This window comes from Lissotriton helveticus, chromosome 12 (assembly GCF_964261635.1).
Source record: "Lissotriton helveticus chromosome 12, aLisHel1.1, whole genome shotgun sequence".
In the NCBI taxonomy this organism is placed as follows: Eukaryota; Metazoa; Chordata; class Amphibia; order Caudata; family Salamandridae; genus Lissotriton; species Lissotriton helveticus.
Genome location: NC_136073.1, coordinates 870516792 through 870537045, shown reverse-complemented (window position 1 = coordinate 870537045; position 20254 = coordinate 870516792). Strand labels below are relative to the sequence as shown.

Genomic DNA, 20254 nt, shown 5'->3' with positions numbered 1-20254 from the left:
GAGTGGCTCAGGGTTGGGGCTTCTCAAACCCCGGTGTACAGCTTCGAGGGTCACTCGTGGGCTACACAGTCAGCGTCTCGTGGTCAATTCAAGATGGCGTGCCCCACGCTTCCGGTCGCCTCCACGGGTCTCAGCTCTGCAGGGACTGTGGATCGGGCTGTTGGAAAGCAGGCAGGCTTGATCTCGTCGATCTCTGTCGCTCGAGTTCCGGCGGGAACTGCAACAAAGTAGACGTCGATAGCTGGATGGTGCCTGTTTGCACAGGGTGGTCACTCCTTGACCACAAGGGAGATTCTTCGGGTTTCTACGTTGAGTAGGATGTCGAAGGGTCCAGAATTTCGTTTCTTATGTTTCTTCAGGCTAATCTGAAGTGCATTGGCACTGCTCCCACTCGTATTCGAATCTGGGGGGCGTGATTACCTGCTAGGTCCCCCCCTATGGGTGGGACCCAGGAAGGGGGTGGATACACCCCTTTCCTTTGATCCAGGCCGCCCTGGCACGAGGGCTGGAGTGCCCCAGAACCGGTTTGGCCGGATTATGCAAGGGGCAGCCTTGTGCGCCCCAGGCAGTGTCTGGTTTCTTTCAGACCTCCCTGCTACAATCCACTATCTCCTGTCTGGAGGGTGGTGACACCCTCCTGTGGCAGGAAACCCTTTGTCCAGGCCCCATTTGGCTGAGTTTCGGTCAGCTGCAGGGGTCCAGACTCTTGTCTGTGGCAGAGGCATCCATTTTGTGGATCTAAGGCCCTTTTAGAAATTAACCGCATTAAAGTAAAGGAACATGTCTTACCCCTCTAGAGGGGTGGAATGCTATCCCCGTCGCCAGAACTGGCGAGGGGATAGTATTCCAAATCGTATGACACCTTACACGACATGTTTTGATAAAGCCAAACCAGAGTTGCTATATAACCGCGAGGATTATAAGGCACTTAAGAGTATATGGTATGGCATTATCCTGAAACAGCTTAGGGAGTTGTTCCCGACAGCTGCAGACAGGCTCAGCTCATGCTAGAGCTCTATCTCACATTAAACCACGCACTCTGCCTCCAGGATTGATGAGGCCTTCCATAGGAGTGGCTCACAGGTTTATATGTGTCCAGATATAGGTTTAGATATAGGTATACTATATCCAAGTAAGGGGTGATTACACCACCTTACCCCAGCTGAGTGATCAGCCAGTTGTGTCAATTTAAGAACCAGCCAGGGGTGGCAAAAGATATGCTGCAGCCCCTGGTAGGCCTCTGTGGCCCCTATGCCCTGGGCACCTATAGTGCATTATACAGGGGCTGACAAGGAGTCCATTTCCAATTGTGGTATGTGCCTATAGCACATGTATCATTAATTTAGTGAGAGAACAGCAGGCTGGGGGTCTGATCAGCAGGCCCACAGCCTCAGTAGTCGAAAACCAGTGAAGCAAAAAGCAAAAATTTGGGGTGACCATAGGATAGCAGACCCTACTCTCCTACAGTTACGCCGCACAATTGAACCCGCCGCAATTCGGCAGTTCCTAATGACTAAGGCATCTCTGTTCGGCTACATTAATTAGCGACAGGACCACCACTAGACCCTTCACGAAGTCCTCCTTCAAACACAATTGATACAAAGAATCCACAGCCCTGATGAAAGACCAGTGACTTTGCGCCTGGTCTTGAAACGCCTCGGCAGTGTTGTTTGGGAAAAATAATTTGCCATCCTTAGGATACTAGGACCGGCTGGTCCAGTATTCAAGTGTCTATAAGCCATTGAGTCACTTACTTTCTCCCCCAAACTTACCTTTCCTCATTAATTGATTATAATAACTGTTGTTTGTGATATAATTATCATCATTTTTTGTAACGCTTGATGTTGAAATGTTTTGTAATGTGTAAATAATTTTTGTCTTTAATGTTTGTATAGAGTCTATTCAGCCTTGTAAATATCTCAATTTATTGTTTTCTTTTCTGTTATGAGTTTTTGCAAATATGAAAAAGATATAAAATAATGGACACAAAGTATTGTTGTCTAGGGAAGTGACAATAAATTGGTTTCTTACCCTTTGAAAACACTTATTGAGTAACTGTGGTGTGGGCACTGTGTGTTGATTTCGTAACCTAATTTCTTGGCAGTTAACCAGCTGTGAGTATCCTTGGCAAATGATAGGGGCCCATTGCATCTTCACTCCCTTCAAACACACTACATTGGCCAGTTGGTTAGTTAACCACCTTCAGAGAGATTTCTAATATACAATGTACAGTTTTGACTCCCATTAGAGCCACCGTAGTATCCCATGTTGTCTGCATGGCAAAGTGAGTAACACTGAGCTGTGTTAAAGTGAGAAATGTTGCTCTGTGTGGTGATATGTTGCTACGTAATGGATCATATCAGTAAAATCATTGGTGTGGGCTGATTTTTTTTTTTTTTTTTTTTTTTTTTTGCTTCGGTTATGATTTCCTAAAATATTTCTTGATCTAAATGTTCTTATCTGGGCATGTACTACTCAATGTTTTTATCTATGGGTTTTAAGTACAGTTAAAGCTGTAAGTATTGTATATTGTCTACTACCACTAGGTTGCGTATAGTTCCCTATTGTTGCCTAAATAGAGCAGCATAACCATTACAAGTGAGTACTTGATTGGTTAACCTGCACATGACAGCCCGTGGTTCACACTATTGTGGATACAGATATACTCTCTTGACTCCATCCCTTCTCTTCTTCCAGAGCGAGCCGAACAAGGATTCGCGCTACTTTGGGGTAGAGGTGTCTGCTCAGACCAGTGCCATTAACCCTGTCCCCATTGTGATGGAGAAACTTCTAGGGTACCTGGAGAGGCACGGCCTCTACACAGAAGGGATCTACCGGAAGTCTGGAGCGGCCAATCGTATGAGGGAGTTGAAGCAGTCCTTAGAGAATGGTAATGCCTAGCTTAATGTTTTTGCAGGTTTTTTCCACTGTTCTGTGTCGTAGCTTAAAACTGCTTAAAATCTGCCTCGCCCGCTAATCTACAGGGTATGGCCACGTTGGTTTAGATGTAATTGGTAAGTTGTGTTTCTACCTGAACGTTAGTAGTTCATGATTGGGCATGTAGAAGTACCCTCAAAACCCAGTTCTCACAGTACAATTGAGATGCAATGCCAGGCGGTACAAGTAACAGAAAAAGGCTCTAGTGTCATTGCATTAGGGCATCATTTCAGCCAAAAGGGATGTTGCCTTTCCATGTGGGGCAGACTATCATGAGCCTCACTTTTTTCTCTACGCCACATCCTCTAAGGTGGAGAAGAGCTTGTACCGGTTATATCTATCGGACCAGGAAGCACCGGGAGGATGATCAGCTTTTTATGGACTTCAGTGGTGTTGAGAATGGAAGAGCAGTCCACAAGGACCTTATTCGGCTGAATCCATTCTCTGTATTAGGGCTCTGTGTTATGGCGTGGATAAGGAGCCTCCTGAGTGCGTTCAGGCTCATTCTACCCGAGCGAAGGCCAGCTCTAACAGTGGTACGATGGTGCTGGACATCTAGCTGTACACCCCTTCCCCAGGCATTACTGCCTTTAATCACAGGCTTGCAGGGAGGGCCTTTTGACCCACTCGATCCTACAGGATTTCCAGGTGTCAAGCTCACTCCTTTGACCTTCGCACCTTTTAAGAGGTACTAATTTTGTTTCTATTCATAAAGTGAAGGCTCTGCAGTTAGATGTATCCATCAGACAGATAAGTTACTCACTTTTGGTAACTCTCTTCTATTAAATACTAGTCTCTAACTGCGGATTCGTAACTGAACCGTCCTCCTCCCCATTCTGTGGAGTGGACTTATAGGTATTAATAAGGTTCAATGTTAGATTTTGCAGAGTATCACTGTTCTTTACTGGTTCTCCTCCTCTAACGTTGCAGAAGGTTTTGTTGCAAACTGATGCCTGCATACCTGTGGCTCCTATATATGGCTCGCTGCTGTCAATTCAGGGGAGGGGGACGAGACAGCTTCGGGATCCAACGGCATCCGCTATTAGCGCAGAAGGTCATTTGCTGGAAAACATTTCTCGATCCAGCATGGTGCCCGGGAGAATTTTGAAAAGTAAGAAACCTGTGGTTAGATTGACTGTCCACAGAAACTGCATTCCAGCAGGTAAGTAACTTGTTCATTTGGACCCAGAAATCTACCAATTCATGTATCGGCAATTGACGATCGCCCTACTGACCTTGGATGTGCTGCTTAATCATCTTTTGCTTTGTTGAAGTCATGCATGATTGAGTTGTGTATTAAAAGAAACTCAAAACAAAACTGATGGAATGTTTAGAATTCTAACACATCAAAGTCTTTTTTTATTATCTAAGGAATGTTGTTATTGTAGTTTTTGATCACCAGTGCTGACTTATAAACCAGGCATTCCCTTTGCAGATCCAAATTCTGTAAAGCTTGAAAACTATCCAATTCATACGATCACTGGAATCCTGAAGCAGTGGCTGCGAGAGCTGCCGGAGCCGCTTATGACTTTCAGCCAGTACAATGACTTCCTGCGGGCTGTGGGTATGTTTCTTGGTGATGTTTTTCATTGTCATGCTTTTGGCCAGTCAGGAGAAGCCCTTGCAATGGCCACCATTCTCTGTGTAGATGAGCCCTGTGCTTCTGTCTCGACAAGGCGCAGCCGAACATTCAAATGCACAGATTTCTTTAGAAGATAGTCCATTAGCCTCAGTAGCAGTACCTCAAGTCAAAAGAAGACCCGCTGCGAGAGGTGGTGGTGTTCATGATTAGCCAATAAAAATGTCTTATTGGTAAAAAGCTGGAAATATAGTGCTTTTCTTCAAAAAGAAAAAAGGATGTATGAGTATTTGATGTAATGCACACGATGTGGAAGTTGCATGAAGAATTCATTATAACTTCCTCTTATAAACATGTTTGAGGATGAGAGCGCCTGTTGTGGGAGATTTGTACAGCAATCAAGAATTACGCTTTCATTCTCGGTGATTCTGCATATGACGCTGAATTTGTGTGGCATTTTTGCACCTGTTCTAGTGCTGAGCTGTGAAGGCTTTTGGCCATCTCTCAATAAGTTCCCCATATTCCACCCTTCCCTCTACTTTCACAGAGCTCCCTGGAAAGCAGGAACAACTGTGTGCGCTTTACAAGGTCATAGAACAGCTCCCCCAGGTCAACTACTACACACTGGAGCGTCTAATCTACCACCTCGTCCGGTAAGAGCTTACAGCACAATTCTATTTTTTCTTTACCTTTTATATTTTAAATCGGGATCCAAACTGAGGTTCACATTCTCATGACCTGCATTGTTTGCAAAACTATGTTTCTATACAATTTATTGGATTGTTTATCATTGTAGGAGAGTGGGGTCTGCAGTCCTATGGTCACCCCAGATTTTTGCTTTTTGCTTCACTGGTTTACGACTTTCCCTGGCTGTGGGCCTGCTAATCAGACCCACAGCCTAGCTGTTCTCTCTCTAAATTGACATCCATGTACTTTAGGTGCATTTACCAATTGGTATTGGGACCCCTTATCAGCCCCTGTACAGTGTACCTTAGGTACCCAGGGCATAGGTGAACCCAAGGCCTACCAGGGGCTGAAGCATGTATTATGCCACCCCTGGCTGGCCATCTAAACAGACACAACTGGCTGGTAAGACAGCTGGGGCAAGGTGGTGTAATCACCCTTTGCTGTAGATATAGTATATACCTATATCTAACCCCAAAATGGACACATATCTTCCTATCAGTCACTCCTATGGCAGGCCTTATCAATCCTGAAGGCAGAGTGCTTGGAATTATGTGAGACGGTGCTCTAGCATGAGCTGAGCCTGTCTGCAGCTTGCGGAACCAAGTCCTAATAGCTGTTCCATGATAACGCTATACCATATACTCTTAAGTGCATTATAATCCTCGCGGTTATTGTTAACTTTGGTATAGCATTATCAAAACATTTCGAGTAAGGTGTCATACGAATTGGAATACTACCCCCTCGCCAGTTCTGGTGACGGGGTAGCATTCCACCCTTTTAGAGAACACGACATGTATGTAACTGTGAACCCCGGTTAAAGTTAACCCGAGCCTCAGCACCACAAAATGGATGCTGCCACCACAGACACAAGTCTGACCTCCTGCTGCTGGGAGTCCTTCCAGCGAGGGAGGCCTGGAAAAAGGGTTTCCTGCCTTGGGAGGTGCTAGCGCCACCCCAGACAGGATTTTGTGTATTAGGTAGGACAGGCCTGAAAGGAATGAGACATGCCTGGGGCACACCTTCCTGGTCCCACCCATGGGAGGGACCTAGTCACCAGTACAGCCCCCTTTAGCAGGATAAAGGTAGGAGCTGGTCCCATTCCAGGTTAGATTATCCTGAATAACTTTACAAGAAGAAACTCTGGACTTCGACGTTCTGCTCCACAGAAGACTGAAGAATCTCCCTTGTGGGCAAGGAGTGTCCACCCTGCAACTGCAGGCACCATCAAGCGTCCTAGCGGTCCACTTTGTCGTCCTTCCTGCCGGATCCAGACTTCAGAGCCCGACGAGACCCGGACTCCCAGACCTCTCCGACCTCTACCCACATCTGCAGCACAGCTGAGACCCGTGGGTGCGACGAGACACGTGGGACCGGCCATCTTGAAGAGACTGCACTTCGCTTCCAGCACGACTTCTGAGTCATCCTCGAGTAAGTGCTTTGGGGATTGAGAAGCCCCAGCCCCGAGCAGCCCCTGCACCGAAGACCAGCCCTCCAGCATCCACGAGATCTGCGTGGGGCCCTTTTGCTTGGTTGCTGCTCGACGCGTTGTCTGGTCACTTGCCGGCTGGCTAGTGGCCTCCTAGACGATGATCCTTGAAATCTACACTGCTGGTCTGGTTGCTCCAGACTGGCCCTTGCTTCCTTCCAAAAGAGGGGCACCCCAGACCCTCCTGGTCCACTCCAGACGCCGTTTCCACTCACCGCGTGGGTTGCCTTTGCCAAGGCCTGTTGACTCCAAATCCGGATCCGACACCGCCGACAGCGAGAGCCTGCGTGGGACAGCTCGTGCCTCCATCCTGGTCGTCGAAGACACTCCTGGTCCACGTGGCTGCAGAGACAAGCATCCACTCTTCACCTGATCGCGACTACAGCATCTGGTTCCACACCGGTCACTGGCTAGTGACTTTGAACACTGTCCCCTCTGCTTTCAGGTCCTCTACTTCCTCGATCCACCCGTGGATCGCACCGGACATCTTCCTCCTGGTTGCCTGCAGCATCTTTCTTCAAGGCTCCATAGACTTCGACGCGGAAACCCGACACACTTTGACACCTATGCACCCGCAGCCCGTGGGTGAGGTAATAAGAGCATTTCGGTGCTCAAGGGTAGATTGACTCTCCTAGTGTCCAGGTATCCTGTCGTTTTAGTCGTAACTAGTAGGAACTGTCTTTTACTTACCTTTTCGTAATTTGTTCTGCCCATTGACTTTGTTCCGCATCTCGTGTGTGAGTTCACACTCTGCACACGCGTCCCGTGGGCCTCCCTTTACTTACCTAAGGTTAGGATAGGGTAGTCCCAGCCTCTGGGCATCTTGATTTCCTAAATCGTTCTACTTATACCATTTACTTAGTATATGGTTTGCCGTGCCCCTAGGGCACCATTGTAATTTTGTGAAACTTATCGTATTTTTCCTAAGAGATTGTCATGTACTTAGCCCTCTGATATCATAAAGAGCTCAGAGGTGTTTGTTATTAATAAATATACTGTTTATTTTCATAACAAGCTGTGTGGTGTCCTTTCATCTGGTATTCAAGGGGTTATATGTGGTAAAACAGCTGGCTTCACATGCCAAAAGAGTTTAGCCTAAGACTGCTTTGTCCGTGCTACGATTAGAATAGCTGGTCTATAAGGTTGACTTACAACCAATCACCATAAGGGTTGTTTGGACTGATACAAGGTGATCACTAGAACTAGTGAGCATCATATATCAGGCCAACTTCTCACAATCATTTATTGTTAAAAAGTTACTTAGATTTTACTTGATTTCCTCTGTCCCGGGAAACAAGTCAGCACAATGCTTAAACGTATCTTTAAGTCTTGTCTCACAGCATAACAAACATATTGATACGATAATCATGCCATCTTATGTTTTGCTCACGTACCGCCACTGTTTTGGTCTCTGTGTCTACCTTAATCTGTAACCTATAACAACTGCTATGCAAATTTTGTGAAACGCACTGATGCCTTCGGTTCAAATTTGCGCTATATAAAACTCTACAAATAAACAAAAAAAAATATTGTAGTCTGGGACATTTTACTCCAACAGTTGCCGTTTGTCTGTAGCATTTCCCAGAGAGCTGTATCCTGTGCCTCTATATGAAGGGGATTGACTGGGCGGGTTTGTTTATGGGGCGGGAAGATTCTGTTGCAGAGAATCATATATTCTGTAGTAGGGGATCTCTGTGTATAGTCATAATCTAGTGAATAGTCCCGCCCATATGCGTGGACCCCGGAGCAATCAAAAATAATCTCTTACGGTGTCGAAAAATGCAGAACTGCACAGACACTTAAGAGAGAATTTAAAGACCGATAATGCAGCCTATTCCACAGGCTACACTGTCCAGTACTTCAACTAGAAATTCCACCAAAAATCCACAAACAGCAAAGCCTGTCCAGATTTCCCTTGCTTTAACAGCAAAAACCCTCTGGAATGATGGAGAGAAAGACCTGGACAGACAAGCCCATAGGCTGCCATTATGTGGCTCAAAACAGGGTACTGTGCCTTTAAGAGAACCTTCCAGAACTTCACAGTATCCCAGAATGCACTGCAGGTCCCTTTTACTTTCAGTTCTTTTTTCCGGCTCCTGCTAGCAAGACCCTGGAGCATTGAGCTCTCCCTTTTGGGATTTATTTTTGTGATTTCTCACTTTTTCAAGTGTTTTTTGGTACTTGGTTCAAAGTACGTTGGTTAATTCTTCTTTGGTGTGCTTTTGGGGCAGTCTTTTTGTCGAATATGCCTGCATTATTTGACAAATGCCCGGAGTGTTCCAGGAAGAAGGCCAAGACTGACCCACATGAAGTGTGTATCCTCTGCCTTCCCTCCTCTCATAACCCTGATGAGTGTGAGATCTGCCAGGGATTTACCACCAGGACCCGGAGAGACAGAAAGAAGACCAGGCTCCAAGGCATGGAGGAGAGAAGACTGCAAGCACGAGGTGGGTCTGGGCAGGTTCCATCTGCCAGTGCTGAGGCCTCTGGGGGGCTCCTGAGAGGCAGGAAATCCAGCAAGCGTCCCCATTCTCCGTCGATTGCACCGACTATGGCGTTGAGAGGGATGACTACAGTCTGTTCCCCGTCTCCCCAGGGCTCTGGGTCGAAGCGGCGTCGACGTTCGACGTCGAGGGATCTGAACAGACCGCCGTCGACATCACCGGTGACGGTTTCGTCGTCGTCGGCGAAAAGGAGAAGATTGTCGTCGAGGGGCGATCGCCGTCGAGGCGCAAGAGATCGCCGTCGAGGCACAGGAGATCGCCGTCGAGGAAGAGGTCGCCGTCGAGGCACAGGAAGCCGTCGAGGCGAAGGCGATCGCCGTCGAGGCGAAAGCGTTCGCCGTCGAGGGACAGGCGTTCGCCGTCGAGGAAGTGCAGTTCGACGTCGAGGGGCCGACGCTCGCCGTCGGGTCGCCGTTCTTTGACGCAGGAACGGCGCAGAAGGAGTTCGGGCGCCAGGAGTCAGTCTGACAGGCGTCAAGTGCCTAGGAGAGACTCTCCCACATCCCAGCCTGATAAGGAGGGCAGGCTCGGTGTACTCCCTTGTGTATACCCCTCCTAAGCCGGAGACAGTGACGCCTCCTCCTCCGCCTCCTTTGCCGAGAGGGCTTCCTCCGCGGGTCCCTACCCCGCCGCCTCTTCCACCTCTACCACCTCGGCCTCAGCCCCAGCCTCAACCTCAACCTCAGCTGCCGGTTGACAAGACGCCACCGCTTCCTCCGAGGTCGGTTTCCCTGCCCAGGTACCCGACTCCTCCGAAGGGGACCCCTCGGCCGAGGGGACCACCCAAGCCACAGTCTCCTGTCCCGGTGGAACCGGCAGGGCGTCCAAAGCCACGGAAGTCGCGATCCCGCTCCGGACGGAGAGGGAGGTCGCGCAGTCGTCACAGATCCTCGACGAGGTCCAGACGGCGCCACAGGAGGCGCGGATCACGGTCCCGCACTGGCTCTTCCAGGACGAGGTCCTACTCCCCGACCTTGTCAGACTCCCCGGGGACTAGGGTGTCTCCCGTGGATGACATCAGCACGTTCCAGGATGTTCTCCTGAGGGGTGCAGCGAAATTAGGAATCACGGTGACGGCTCCCACACCTACGACGTCCGTGATCTTTGAGACACTTCACAAGAAACATTTGTCTCGCCCTCTGCTGCCGCTCGTGCCAGGCTTGGTAGAGCCGGCAGAGGAGCTGTTCCTTACGCCTGCAGTAACGAGAGCTGCTACATCCCGTTTGCTGAAGAAATATAGGGCTCCGGATTCCGACTCGGCTTTTCTAAGGTCTGACCCGGTTCCGGACTCTGTTATAGTGATGGCAGCCAGAAAACAACACTCTACCTCTCCGTCTTCTACCGTGCCTCCGGATAAGGAGAGCCGATGGATCAACTCTAATGGCAGGAATGCTTGTGGGACAGCAGCTACAGCCATGAAGACCGCTAGCGATACGGCTCTGCTGGGACGGTACGATCGTTCCCTGTGGGAATCTCTCCAGCAGTTCACAGAACTCCTGCCACGAGACAAGAGGGAGGATTTCCTAGAGATCCTGAAGGAAGGGATGCTGGTTTCGAACCAGGTTATCAGCGCGGCTGCAGATGGTTCCCTGTTGGCGGCCCATGGTTACTGTCATGGGATCAACCAGCGACGCCATGCTTGGCTCAGGCTCACATCACTCAAGCCGGAGGCCCAGCAGCGAGTGGCAATACTGCCCTTCTCGGGGGAGGCCCTGTTCGGAAAACATGCGGATGATGAGATGGCCCGCATGAAGGCGAAGGCAGAGACTCTGACGGCTGTGGGCTTGGAGAAGCCCAAAGAAAAGAAAGCCTACCGCCCGTTCCAGAGACGGTTCGGGCGCAGGCCCGTGGGCGAGGACAGGCTTCGGGACAGCAGCAGCAACAACAGCAGCAGTTCCCGAGGCCATTCCAGAAACGTCAGAAGGGTAGGGGAGGTCAGCAGTCCTCTACAGCGAACAAGGGCGCGGCCGGGTCTAGACCCTGAGCTGTTACTTCCCCTTCATCCGTTACCCGCTCCGGCGGGGGGAAGTGTCCAATTTTTTCTGGCAGAGTGGAGAAAAATTACTCAGGACAAGTGGGTGCTAAATATTGTTTGCAATGGATACAGTCTTCGGTTCACCGGCCCGCCTCCATCGATTCCTCCAGTCAGCTTGCAGTTTCAGCTGCGCGAGCTCCAGGTGGAGGCCGATATCCTGTTGAGGAAAAAGGCGATAGAAGACGTACCTTTGTCTCAAAGAGGAAGAGGTCTGTACTCCTGGTTCTTTCTGGTCCGCAAGAAGGAAAAGAACGAGTTCAGGCCCATTCTGGATTTGCGACAAGCAAACAAGTGGATTCGCAGAGAAAGGTTTTGCATGCTGTCGTTGCATCAGATTTATCCTCAGCTGCAACAGGGAGACTGGCTGTGTGCCATAGATCTACAGGATGCATACTTCCATGTGCCCATTGCACACAAACACAGGAAGTTCCTGCGATTCCAAGTCGGCGCCAATCATTATCAGTACACAGTACTGCCATTCGGATTGAAGTCTGCGCCCAGGACATTCTCGAAGTGCATGGCAGTGGTAGCCGCACACCTAAGGAAGAACAGGGTGTTTGTCTACCCATACCTGGACGATTGGTTGATCAAGGCCTCCTCCTTCTCGGAAGCTAAAGCGCACTTCCGGAAGACATGCGTTCTATTGAACAAGCTGGGGTTGCACATCAACATATCCAAGTCTGTCCCGACTCCGGTCCAGTGCATACAGTACTTGGGAGCCTCCATCAATACGCTGTCAGCAAGCATGTCTCCTTTGGAGGAGAGACGGTTATCACTCCTTCGGAAGGCTCAGGCTCATATGACCGCTCCATCTACAACAGTGAGGACGGTGTCTTCTCTACTGGGGTCGATGGCCTCTTGTATCTTCCTCACGCCACACGCACGGCTGCACATGAGACCATTGCAGGAGTGCTTGGAGGATCAGTGGGATCAGGGGAAAGGATCTTGGGACGACAAGATACGACTGTCTCTGCATGCTCTTCAGTCTCTGAAGTGGTGGTGTTCAGCGGAGAATCTCCTGAGAGGGGTTCCCTTCCACAAGGACATTCCCACGCAGACTATTGTGACGGATGCGTCTCTCCACGGCTGGGGGGCGCACTCCGGAGACCTACAGATTCAAGGGACGTGGTCCCAGATGGAGTCCACGTACCACATCAATTTCCTGGAACTCAGAGCTGTTCACTTGGCACTGAAGGCCTTTCTTCCGTCCTTCCAGACCAACTCGTTGCTTGTTCAGACAGACAATACGACCACGATGTATTACCTCAACAAGCAGGGGGGGTCGAGATCGCTCACTCTGTCTCAGGAGGCGCAGGCGATCTGGCACTGGCTTTTGGCCAGAGGACTGACGATAACGACCACCCATCTACCAGGTGTGCAGAATGTTCAGGCAGACGCACTGAGCAGACTAATCCAGGAAAACCACGAATGGGTCATAAACGACGAAGTACTAGGAGAAGTCTTCGCAAGGTGGGGGACTCCAGACGTAGATCTGTTCGCCACCGCCGAAAACAGCAAATGCCGAGACTTCGCCTCCAGGTACTACCAACCAGGGACGCTGGGGAATGCGCTATGGATCAACTGGTCGAACAGCTTTCTGTACGCTTTTCCACACATTCCCCTGATTCCGGCGGTGCTCATCAAACTGTCCCAGTCCAGGGCACGGATGATCCTGATTGCCCCGGAATGGCCCAGACAGTGGTGGTTCACGGACCTGCTTCACCGGTCTCTCCTTCCTCACATACGGCTGCCGTGCAGGCCGGACCTTCTCACGAAGTTCGGGGGGGCAGATGTTGCACCCCAACCTCTCATCTTTAAGTTTGGCGGCATGGCTCCTGAGATAGTGCAATATGGCTATCTGAATCTACCAGAAGATTGCATGGACATACTGAAGGAGGCTAAGCGACCTTCCACTAGGACTTCCTATGCTTGCAAGTGGAAGAGGTTTTGTATCTGGTGCAAGTCTAAGAGCTATGACCCGACGACCTGTAAGGAAGATGTCATCCTTCCATATCTTCTACATCTGGCGCAGTCTGGCCTTAATGTCCATTCCATTAAGGTTCATGTGGCTGCTTTGACTGCCTACAGGAAATGCCCTTCACAGACTTCCTTCTTTCAGATCCCTGTGATCAAAGACTTTTTGGAAGGCTTGAAGAAAGTGTTACCTCCTGTCCGGCTTCCTTCGCCTCCATGGGAATTGAATGTGGTGCTGTCCAGATTTATGAAGGAGCCTTTTGAACCTATTCATAAGGCTTCGTTGCAGCACCTATCCTGGAAGGCCGCGTTCCTCGTGGCCATTACATCGGCCCGCAAGGTGAGTGAAATTCAGGCGTTGTGTTGCCAAGAAGTATTTCATGCTGCTAAGGTTGTTATGCGTACTCACCCTAAATTTCTTCCTAAAGTTATATCTGACTTTCATGTTAACCAGACCATAACTTTACCTACGTTTTTTCAGAATCCTTCCTCTCCAGAGGAAAGGTCCCTGCATTCCCTGGATGTCAGGAGGGTGTTGAAATTTTATCTGGATAAAACCAAAGATATTCGTAGGTCAGACCAATTGTTTATCAATTATGGATCAGTCAGGACCGGTCTTGCTACCTCAAAACAGTCCATCTCGAGGTGGATTGTGTCCTGTATACAGTTGTGTTACCAAAAAGCTGGTAAGACCGTAGGGGGTAAACCTAAGGCTCATTCCACCAGGGGCAAAGCTGCCAAGACTGCTTTGCTCCGTAATGTTCCAATTGCAGAAATCTGCAAGGCGGCCACTTGGAAGTCTGTCCATACCTTTGCTAAGCATTACTGCCTGGACACTGATGCCAAGGCAGACGCTCAGGTTGGGCAGGCTTCGCTGCGAAATCTGTTCGCACAGTAGTGGTGTTATTTCTCTTTTCTCCACCGCCGCTTTGGTGTGGGGATGGGCTTGCCATTCTATTCACTAGATTATGACTATACACAGAGATCCCCTACTACAGAAGGAGTAGTTTGTCCTGTAACTCCAGTTCTGTAGTAGGGGTATCTCTGTTATAGTCATAAGCGCCCGCCCTCTTCCCCGGTGGAGAGAGATATTCATGTAAGAATGCTACAGGTCTGGCGTGTTACGCCTTCAAAAAGAACTGAAAGTAAAAGGGACCTGCAGTGCATTCTGGGATACTGTGAAGTTCTGGAAGGTTCTCTTAAAGGCACAGTACCCTGTTTTGAGCCACATAATGGCACCCTATGGGCTTGTCTGTCCAGGTCTTTCTCTCTATTATTCCAGAGGGTTTTTGCTGTTAAAGCAAGGGAAATCTGGACAGGCTTTGCTGTTTGTGGATTTTTGGTGTAATTTCTAGTTGAAGTACTGGACAGTGTAGCCTGTGGAATAGGCTGCATTATCGGTCTTTAAATTCTCTCTTAAGTGTCTGTGCTGTTCTGCATTTTTCGACACCTTAAGAGATTATTTTTGATTGCTCCGGGGTCCACGCATATGGGCGGGACTATTCACTAGATTATGACTATAACAGAGATACCCCTACTACAGAACTGGAGTTACAGGACAGAAACTACTCCTTATCTAGTATCTGGAGGCTTCTCTGGTAAACTTGGTAACTGTGTAATTCTTGGGTGTTGGCATGTCCAAAGAGTGGTTGCTGGTGCTACAAATACAGGCTGCAATTTTCATAAAGATTTAATTGTTTTAATTTTGCTCTCAACTATTTCTACGTTTACAGAGTAGCTTTACAGGAAGATGTCAATCGAATGACGCCCAATTCTCTCGCTATTGTCTTTGCTCCATGTCTTCTGCGATGCCCCGATAACTCAGACCCGCTAACCAGTATGAAGGACGTTTCTAAAACAACAACGTAAGTGTGAAAAAATAAGATACACTGGGAATCAGGAATGCCCTCAGCAATTGGCATAATCAAAGAGAATGGTGTGTAGCAGCATATCTTGCATGAGCACGTAACAATGAGGAGTTGGAGGCAGTTTTAACGAAAAGTCTGCCTAAGGGAACTCTGATGTTTTTAAACTATTGGGTCTCAGCAAGAAGAATATGTCTTGGCTCTCAGCTGCCTAACTCGGGGTTGTCATGGAGACTGAGACCAATGGAAAGGCAGTAATGATTTTAGTTATTTCCAAGTGTAATGTCATTCTTCAACAGAAAAAGCTCTCCTTTGGGCCTTCAGTTCAGTCTTGTGGAATTTCATCACTTTTAAACGTGACTTTTATTTTAAAAACAACATTGTTGACATAAAACACACCCGCAAACTTACTCTCTCACTTTTTTTTTAATAAGTTGATGAAACTTTGCTCTGTTCACCAAGTCAGCAAGTCATGCGGAGCCTGGATATACTGTAACGAGAGGGATGTGTTAACATTCAAAGTTTTTCCTTAACAAAGTTTAGAATGTTATTGTAATAATTTGGCGAGCTTTGTGCACTGCATGAAGGTTTCAACATTTTCTAAAATAAATTGTGTAAATAAAAATTCACAAAAGTAGATTTGGAATACAAAGATGTAAGCAAAATTCCAAATCAGTTGGATAATTCTCTCAAATGGCTTTTCCCCGGATAGTTTTTTTTTCAGTAAAACTCTCTCATAATTATTTTTACCCACAGGCAAAGGTTTAAGTTTACAAAACTTACCTACCTTTGCAAAGTTGATTAACTTTGCAAAATGTGATGGTTGATTTTTTTATTTTGCCTGCTGCAATTCACAATACATGTTCATCCTCAATGATATGTTAAAATTGTGGACAATTCTTTCCCCACATAAAACTTAAAAAAAACAAAACTCAAATTTAATGGATCAAAATTTCTGATTCTTACTGTGTTTTGTGGCTCTCTACATTTAACCTTTCGTCTGTGCACACTGCAGAATGCCGTAACACCTCTGCTTTGTGGGTAATTTCGCAAGAAGCCTTTGGAATCCAAGAACTGGGGAGTGATCCTCATTTCTCCATTTTTCTTTTCCTCACCCATGCTGCCATTGCCATCATGTTTTCCCTACTCTAGACCTGTTCACTTTCCTACTTCCTTTCTAAATTGGAAGTTCTTACTGCTGCAAACTTGTGCTCACTTAATTATCCTGAAGTTCTAAGTGCTGCAGTTCAGCTCTCTGACCACCTCACCATTTACCTTAAAGCCTTTAATCCCCACATCTCATGCCTCCTCTTACTGGCAGATGTCTAACTGCTGATGTCCCCATCTTTTCAGGTGCCTTGAGATGCTGATCATGGAACAGATCCGGAAATACATGATCAGACTGGAGGAAATCTCACAGCTAGAGGCCGCAGAGAAGCTGGCAATCCGGCGGTTGTCCTTGCTAAGACAGAACACAGTAAGTAATGAAGTTAATCATTTCATAGAAGCTTATTCGAGTAGAGATTCTCTAGTCAAACCTGTACATGATTTCCCTTCATCGTTGGTTTTTTTATGCCTTCCCAAATTATATTCTTCAACTAATAGTTTAAAACATGTTTTTTCATGGCTCAAAATGCATTATACTTGTTTACACATTGTTATGTTCACAACGAATACCTCAGCTAGTAGGTACTATACATAAGATTGTTTGAAATAGTTCAAAGTGCAGCACATACAGAAATGTTGAACAGCCTGTGCTGATTCCAAGCATTCCTCTCTCGTGTATTAGCATTAGATCAACATTCTCCCCACATCCATATGATACATTCCTCACATTTTAAAGATCTGTTTAAGTGTTCCACTTCAGCCGCTATCTATTCCCAGACCCTCAGATATGTAATTTGTCCTAAAATAAATGGACCGACCATTTCTGTGGTGAAATTCCTGAACTTTGGACTGTGTCTTAGTGGCTTGTGTGTTGTGAGAACTGACCACTGTCGAAGTTTGGTATTTCAAACCGGGTCTCGTTCAGACAGGGTGATAAACCAGGCAAAAGTGTTACCAAACCTGTAGCCTTAATGTATACTCTGTGGCAATCCGAAGGTGAGAAACCACAATGTGTTTCCCCCTGAAGAAGGTACAGCACAGCCCTGCTTTGTGAATGGTTTCATCCTTTGCCTTAAGTGTCCTTCAGCCATACAGTGCACAATAAAATGCCCAGCATTGTGCAGAATTGATCTCCCTGCTTGATGATGTATGTTGGTGAATTGAATCTTGGTTCTTCTCTCTCTAGCTCTGGCCTCTCTGCCTCGGTTTCTCTTCTTCTTTGGAGGGGTTGCTGGTAGGTAAATGACCCTCATGAGTCCCTCTTGCATGATTAGTCTGCACACTCTATCCCACCCATTACAGTTTGCATTGAATGCTCACATAGCTACTAGTGCATGTCGTTTGTAAAGCATGCCTTCTGCATGTCCTGTAGCTTTCCGGAAGCCCCCTACCTCTGCTCAATTGTAGGCAGTCTAAATAATTAGCATCACTCACCAGGGACTTTTTTCAAAGGTCGGATTAGGCAAATTTTCAATTAATCATTTCACCTTTTTTGACCCGGAATATTAACAATGGCTTCGGCAGGTAAATACGGATTTTCTAAATGGGAAGACTGCTAAAAGCAAAGGATGTCAATTATGGGATGATGAACTCTCAAACTAATCGACTTGTCCCACAGCATTGCATTGCACACCGATGGTTGAATGGTTTGCAGTAGATGTCACATCTCTGGACTCTCCACAAAGCCTCTTAGCACCTCTCCAAGGCTCCGTCTACACTCTTCCCTGAAAAAGAGAAGAGTGATTCTGGCAGGTTCCTACCCCTCCTCATGATTCCGGGAAGCATAGACTCAGCCTGTTGTTTCATTCAGACTTCTCACGCGCACATACAAAGCCCTACACAACACAGCACCAGAATACCTGGACGGCTGCTACACTTCAACCAACCACCAGACATCTACGCTCTGCCTCACTCTACCACACCCCGCATCCACAAAAGCAAAACTGGAGTTCGCTCCTTCTACATCACACCCAAGGTATGGAACCACCTCCCGCAACACATCAGAGCCTCTTTCTCACTTCTTGAGTTCTGCAAGAAGTTGAAGACCTGGGTCTTCGTATAAGCACCATGGGGACCACAAACCTACACATCTGCCCAAGCACCTGGATTTTCTCTTGAGTGATTAGTGTGGTATACAAATCAATATAACATAACCCAACATAAATGAGGAACAAGCTCATAATGCAAAAAGCAGTGTGTAAAACAAATTGGATAATAGTTAATTGTAAGAACATTCAGTATATGTAATTACCTTTTACAACTTCCTTGAGTTTCGGACCTACTTTTTACTTGCTGATTAATAAAATCTACCTGTCCGTCTTACTGTTACCAACACATTTGTCTTCTGTCCCTTGAAGGTATTTCTCAGTCCTATATATATATATTTTTTTAACAGCTGGTTTATTTGTGCCCTCATCACATCTGCACAGACTTCTGACTGGTTTCAGTGCTCCGATTGAGCCCTGGCTTTACTATGTGTTTCTTGAATGCCCATCTGTGATACTTGCTCTGTCTCTAACCCTCGTGAATTTTTACACCATGCCTGACTTTGCTAAATCAGAGAATCGAGTCATAGGTTGTCTTCTATATAATATACATGTTACATAGACATGGATGGCATGTAGGGAAATCTAGAAAAATAATGAAACTACCTGCCCCTGACAAGCCAAGAGTGCCAGGGCACAGTCTATCAACGCATGCAGAGCTTGTCTTGTAGCTGATTCTGCCTGTCTGCGTTTCCCAATCTCTTGCTATTCCCTCTCTGCAAGGATGTGAAAATACCTGCCCTGAGCACTTTCAGATGTGCCGGCACTACAAGCGACACTAAGATTAAGAAGCTTCTTGATCAGGTTGTTTAACATGATTTCAAATTGGTTCAGTCCTCCTCCTTGGCCTTTTTAAAAAGTCGTAACTTTCCAGGTGCCCTGTTTTAGGTCCAACTTTGTTTACCCTTCGCTTTCAACACTTTTTAAAAGTAATATGTATTGCTCCTGAATTGTCCTAGTGCCCACACAAGGCAAAACACCATTTTGTTCACAACTTTTAACAATGTCTCCAAGTGTTTCTGTTTACAATAATACACAATGTAAACAGTCTCTTGAATCAATGTACCCTGTAGGTTGCAGTCCCTGGTAAGAGATTGGCGGTACTAACTCTGGCTCATTTTTTAAACATCTTGCTTGTTTTAACTTACCTTAGAGAAGTGTCCGAGGTTGGCAGTAGAACTTAAGTGAATACAATTTCTCAGGCAGAATAACCAAAATAACATTTATAGTCGAGTAATTTCTCTTTTTGCTTCTATTTTGCAGAGTCGGAGTCCCAAATCGAACGAGAGTGTTATTCCGGAGCTAGGGTCTGTGCAAGAGGAGGACCCATCAGAGGTTGAGGTGGATCGGGAATCTGAAATCCTTATGGAGCGAATAAAGTGCATCAAGAAAGAAAAGTGAGCATAGATCCCTAATTGTAGCTGTTGCAAGAATCACAGAATGATGTCTTTTTTTCCATGTTAAGCTGAAAAACGTTGGCCCTGTCCGTTATTTTATTTCTATAGTATTGGTGATTCTCTACCTCCGCACCCGCTCCAATTCTGTATCCGCTCTCTCCACTACAGCCTCTCTCACTACCCACAACCTTCTAGTCCTGTGAAAACATCAAGGGCCATGCGCCTTAAGTCATAGCTCTGACAGTTTGATGGAAATGGAATTATTTAACTGTAATACTTAGATATAGCCACAGCGAGGAACTATGCCTGTCATAGAGAGGTTCATTGGGATAAGTACTTTTCATGCAGTGCCCCTAATAGGCTTTGCTCCTTTTTCCTTTCAGGGATGATATTGCCGATAGTTTACCAGAGTTAGATGAACGATGTTCGGACGAAGAGAACCTTGACTCTGAGGCATCCATTAGTACAGAGAGCTTGCTAGACGACCCCACTGGGCAGGTGGACAAGGAAGGTCAGTATTAAGGTAGTGTGTGTTTTTCTTACCTTCCACATTTTTTATTTATCAGAATTTGGTTAAACTTCGTACTTTTTACAGGGCTTTGTGAGAATTCTCAATCCGATTTTTGCTTTTATATTTA

At 46.9% G+C, this 20254-nt stretch overlaps 1 protein-coding gene across 9 annotated transcripts in view; it reads left to right on the top strand.

Annotated features, from left to right (window-relative positions):
• The window catches only part of MYO9B (myosin IXB), a 443882-nt gene that overhangs the window by 418562 nt on the left and 5066 nt on the right, over nt 1-20254 (top strand). For 5 of the 9 annotated variants that reach the window (XM_078671318.1, XM_078671314.1, XM_078671313.1 and 2 more), the window contains 8 exons: nt 2698-2890; nt 4373-4501; nt 5064-5169; nt 14936-15067; nt 16421-16544; nt 17361-17408; nt 19483-19616; nt 20000-20127. In XM_078671318.1, coding sequence (XP_078527444.1) covers nt 2698-2890; nt 4373-4501; nt 5064-5169; nt 14936-15067; nt 16421-16544; nt 17361-17408; nt 19483-19616; nt 20000-20127 — 994 coding nt within the window. Of the gene's footprint in view, nt 1-2697; nt 2891-4372; nt 4502-5063; nt 5170-14935; nt 15068-16420; nt 16545-17360; nt 17409-19482; nt 19617-19999; nt 20140-20254 lie in introns of all 9 variants that reach the window. The other 4 variants (XM_078671320.1, XM_078671317.1, XM_078671321.1 and 1 more) reach the window with 3 other exon arrangements.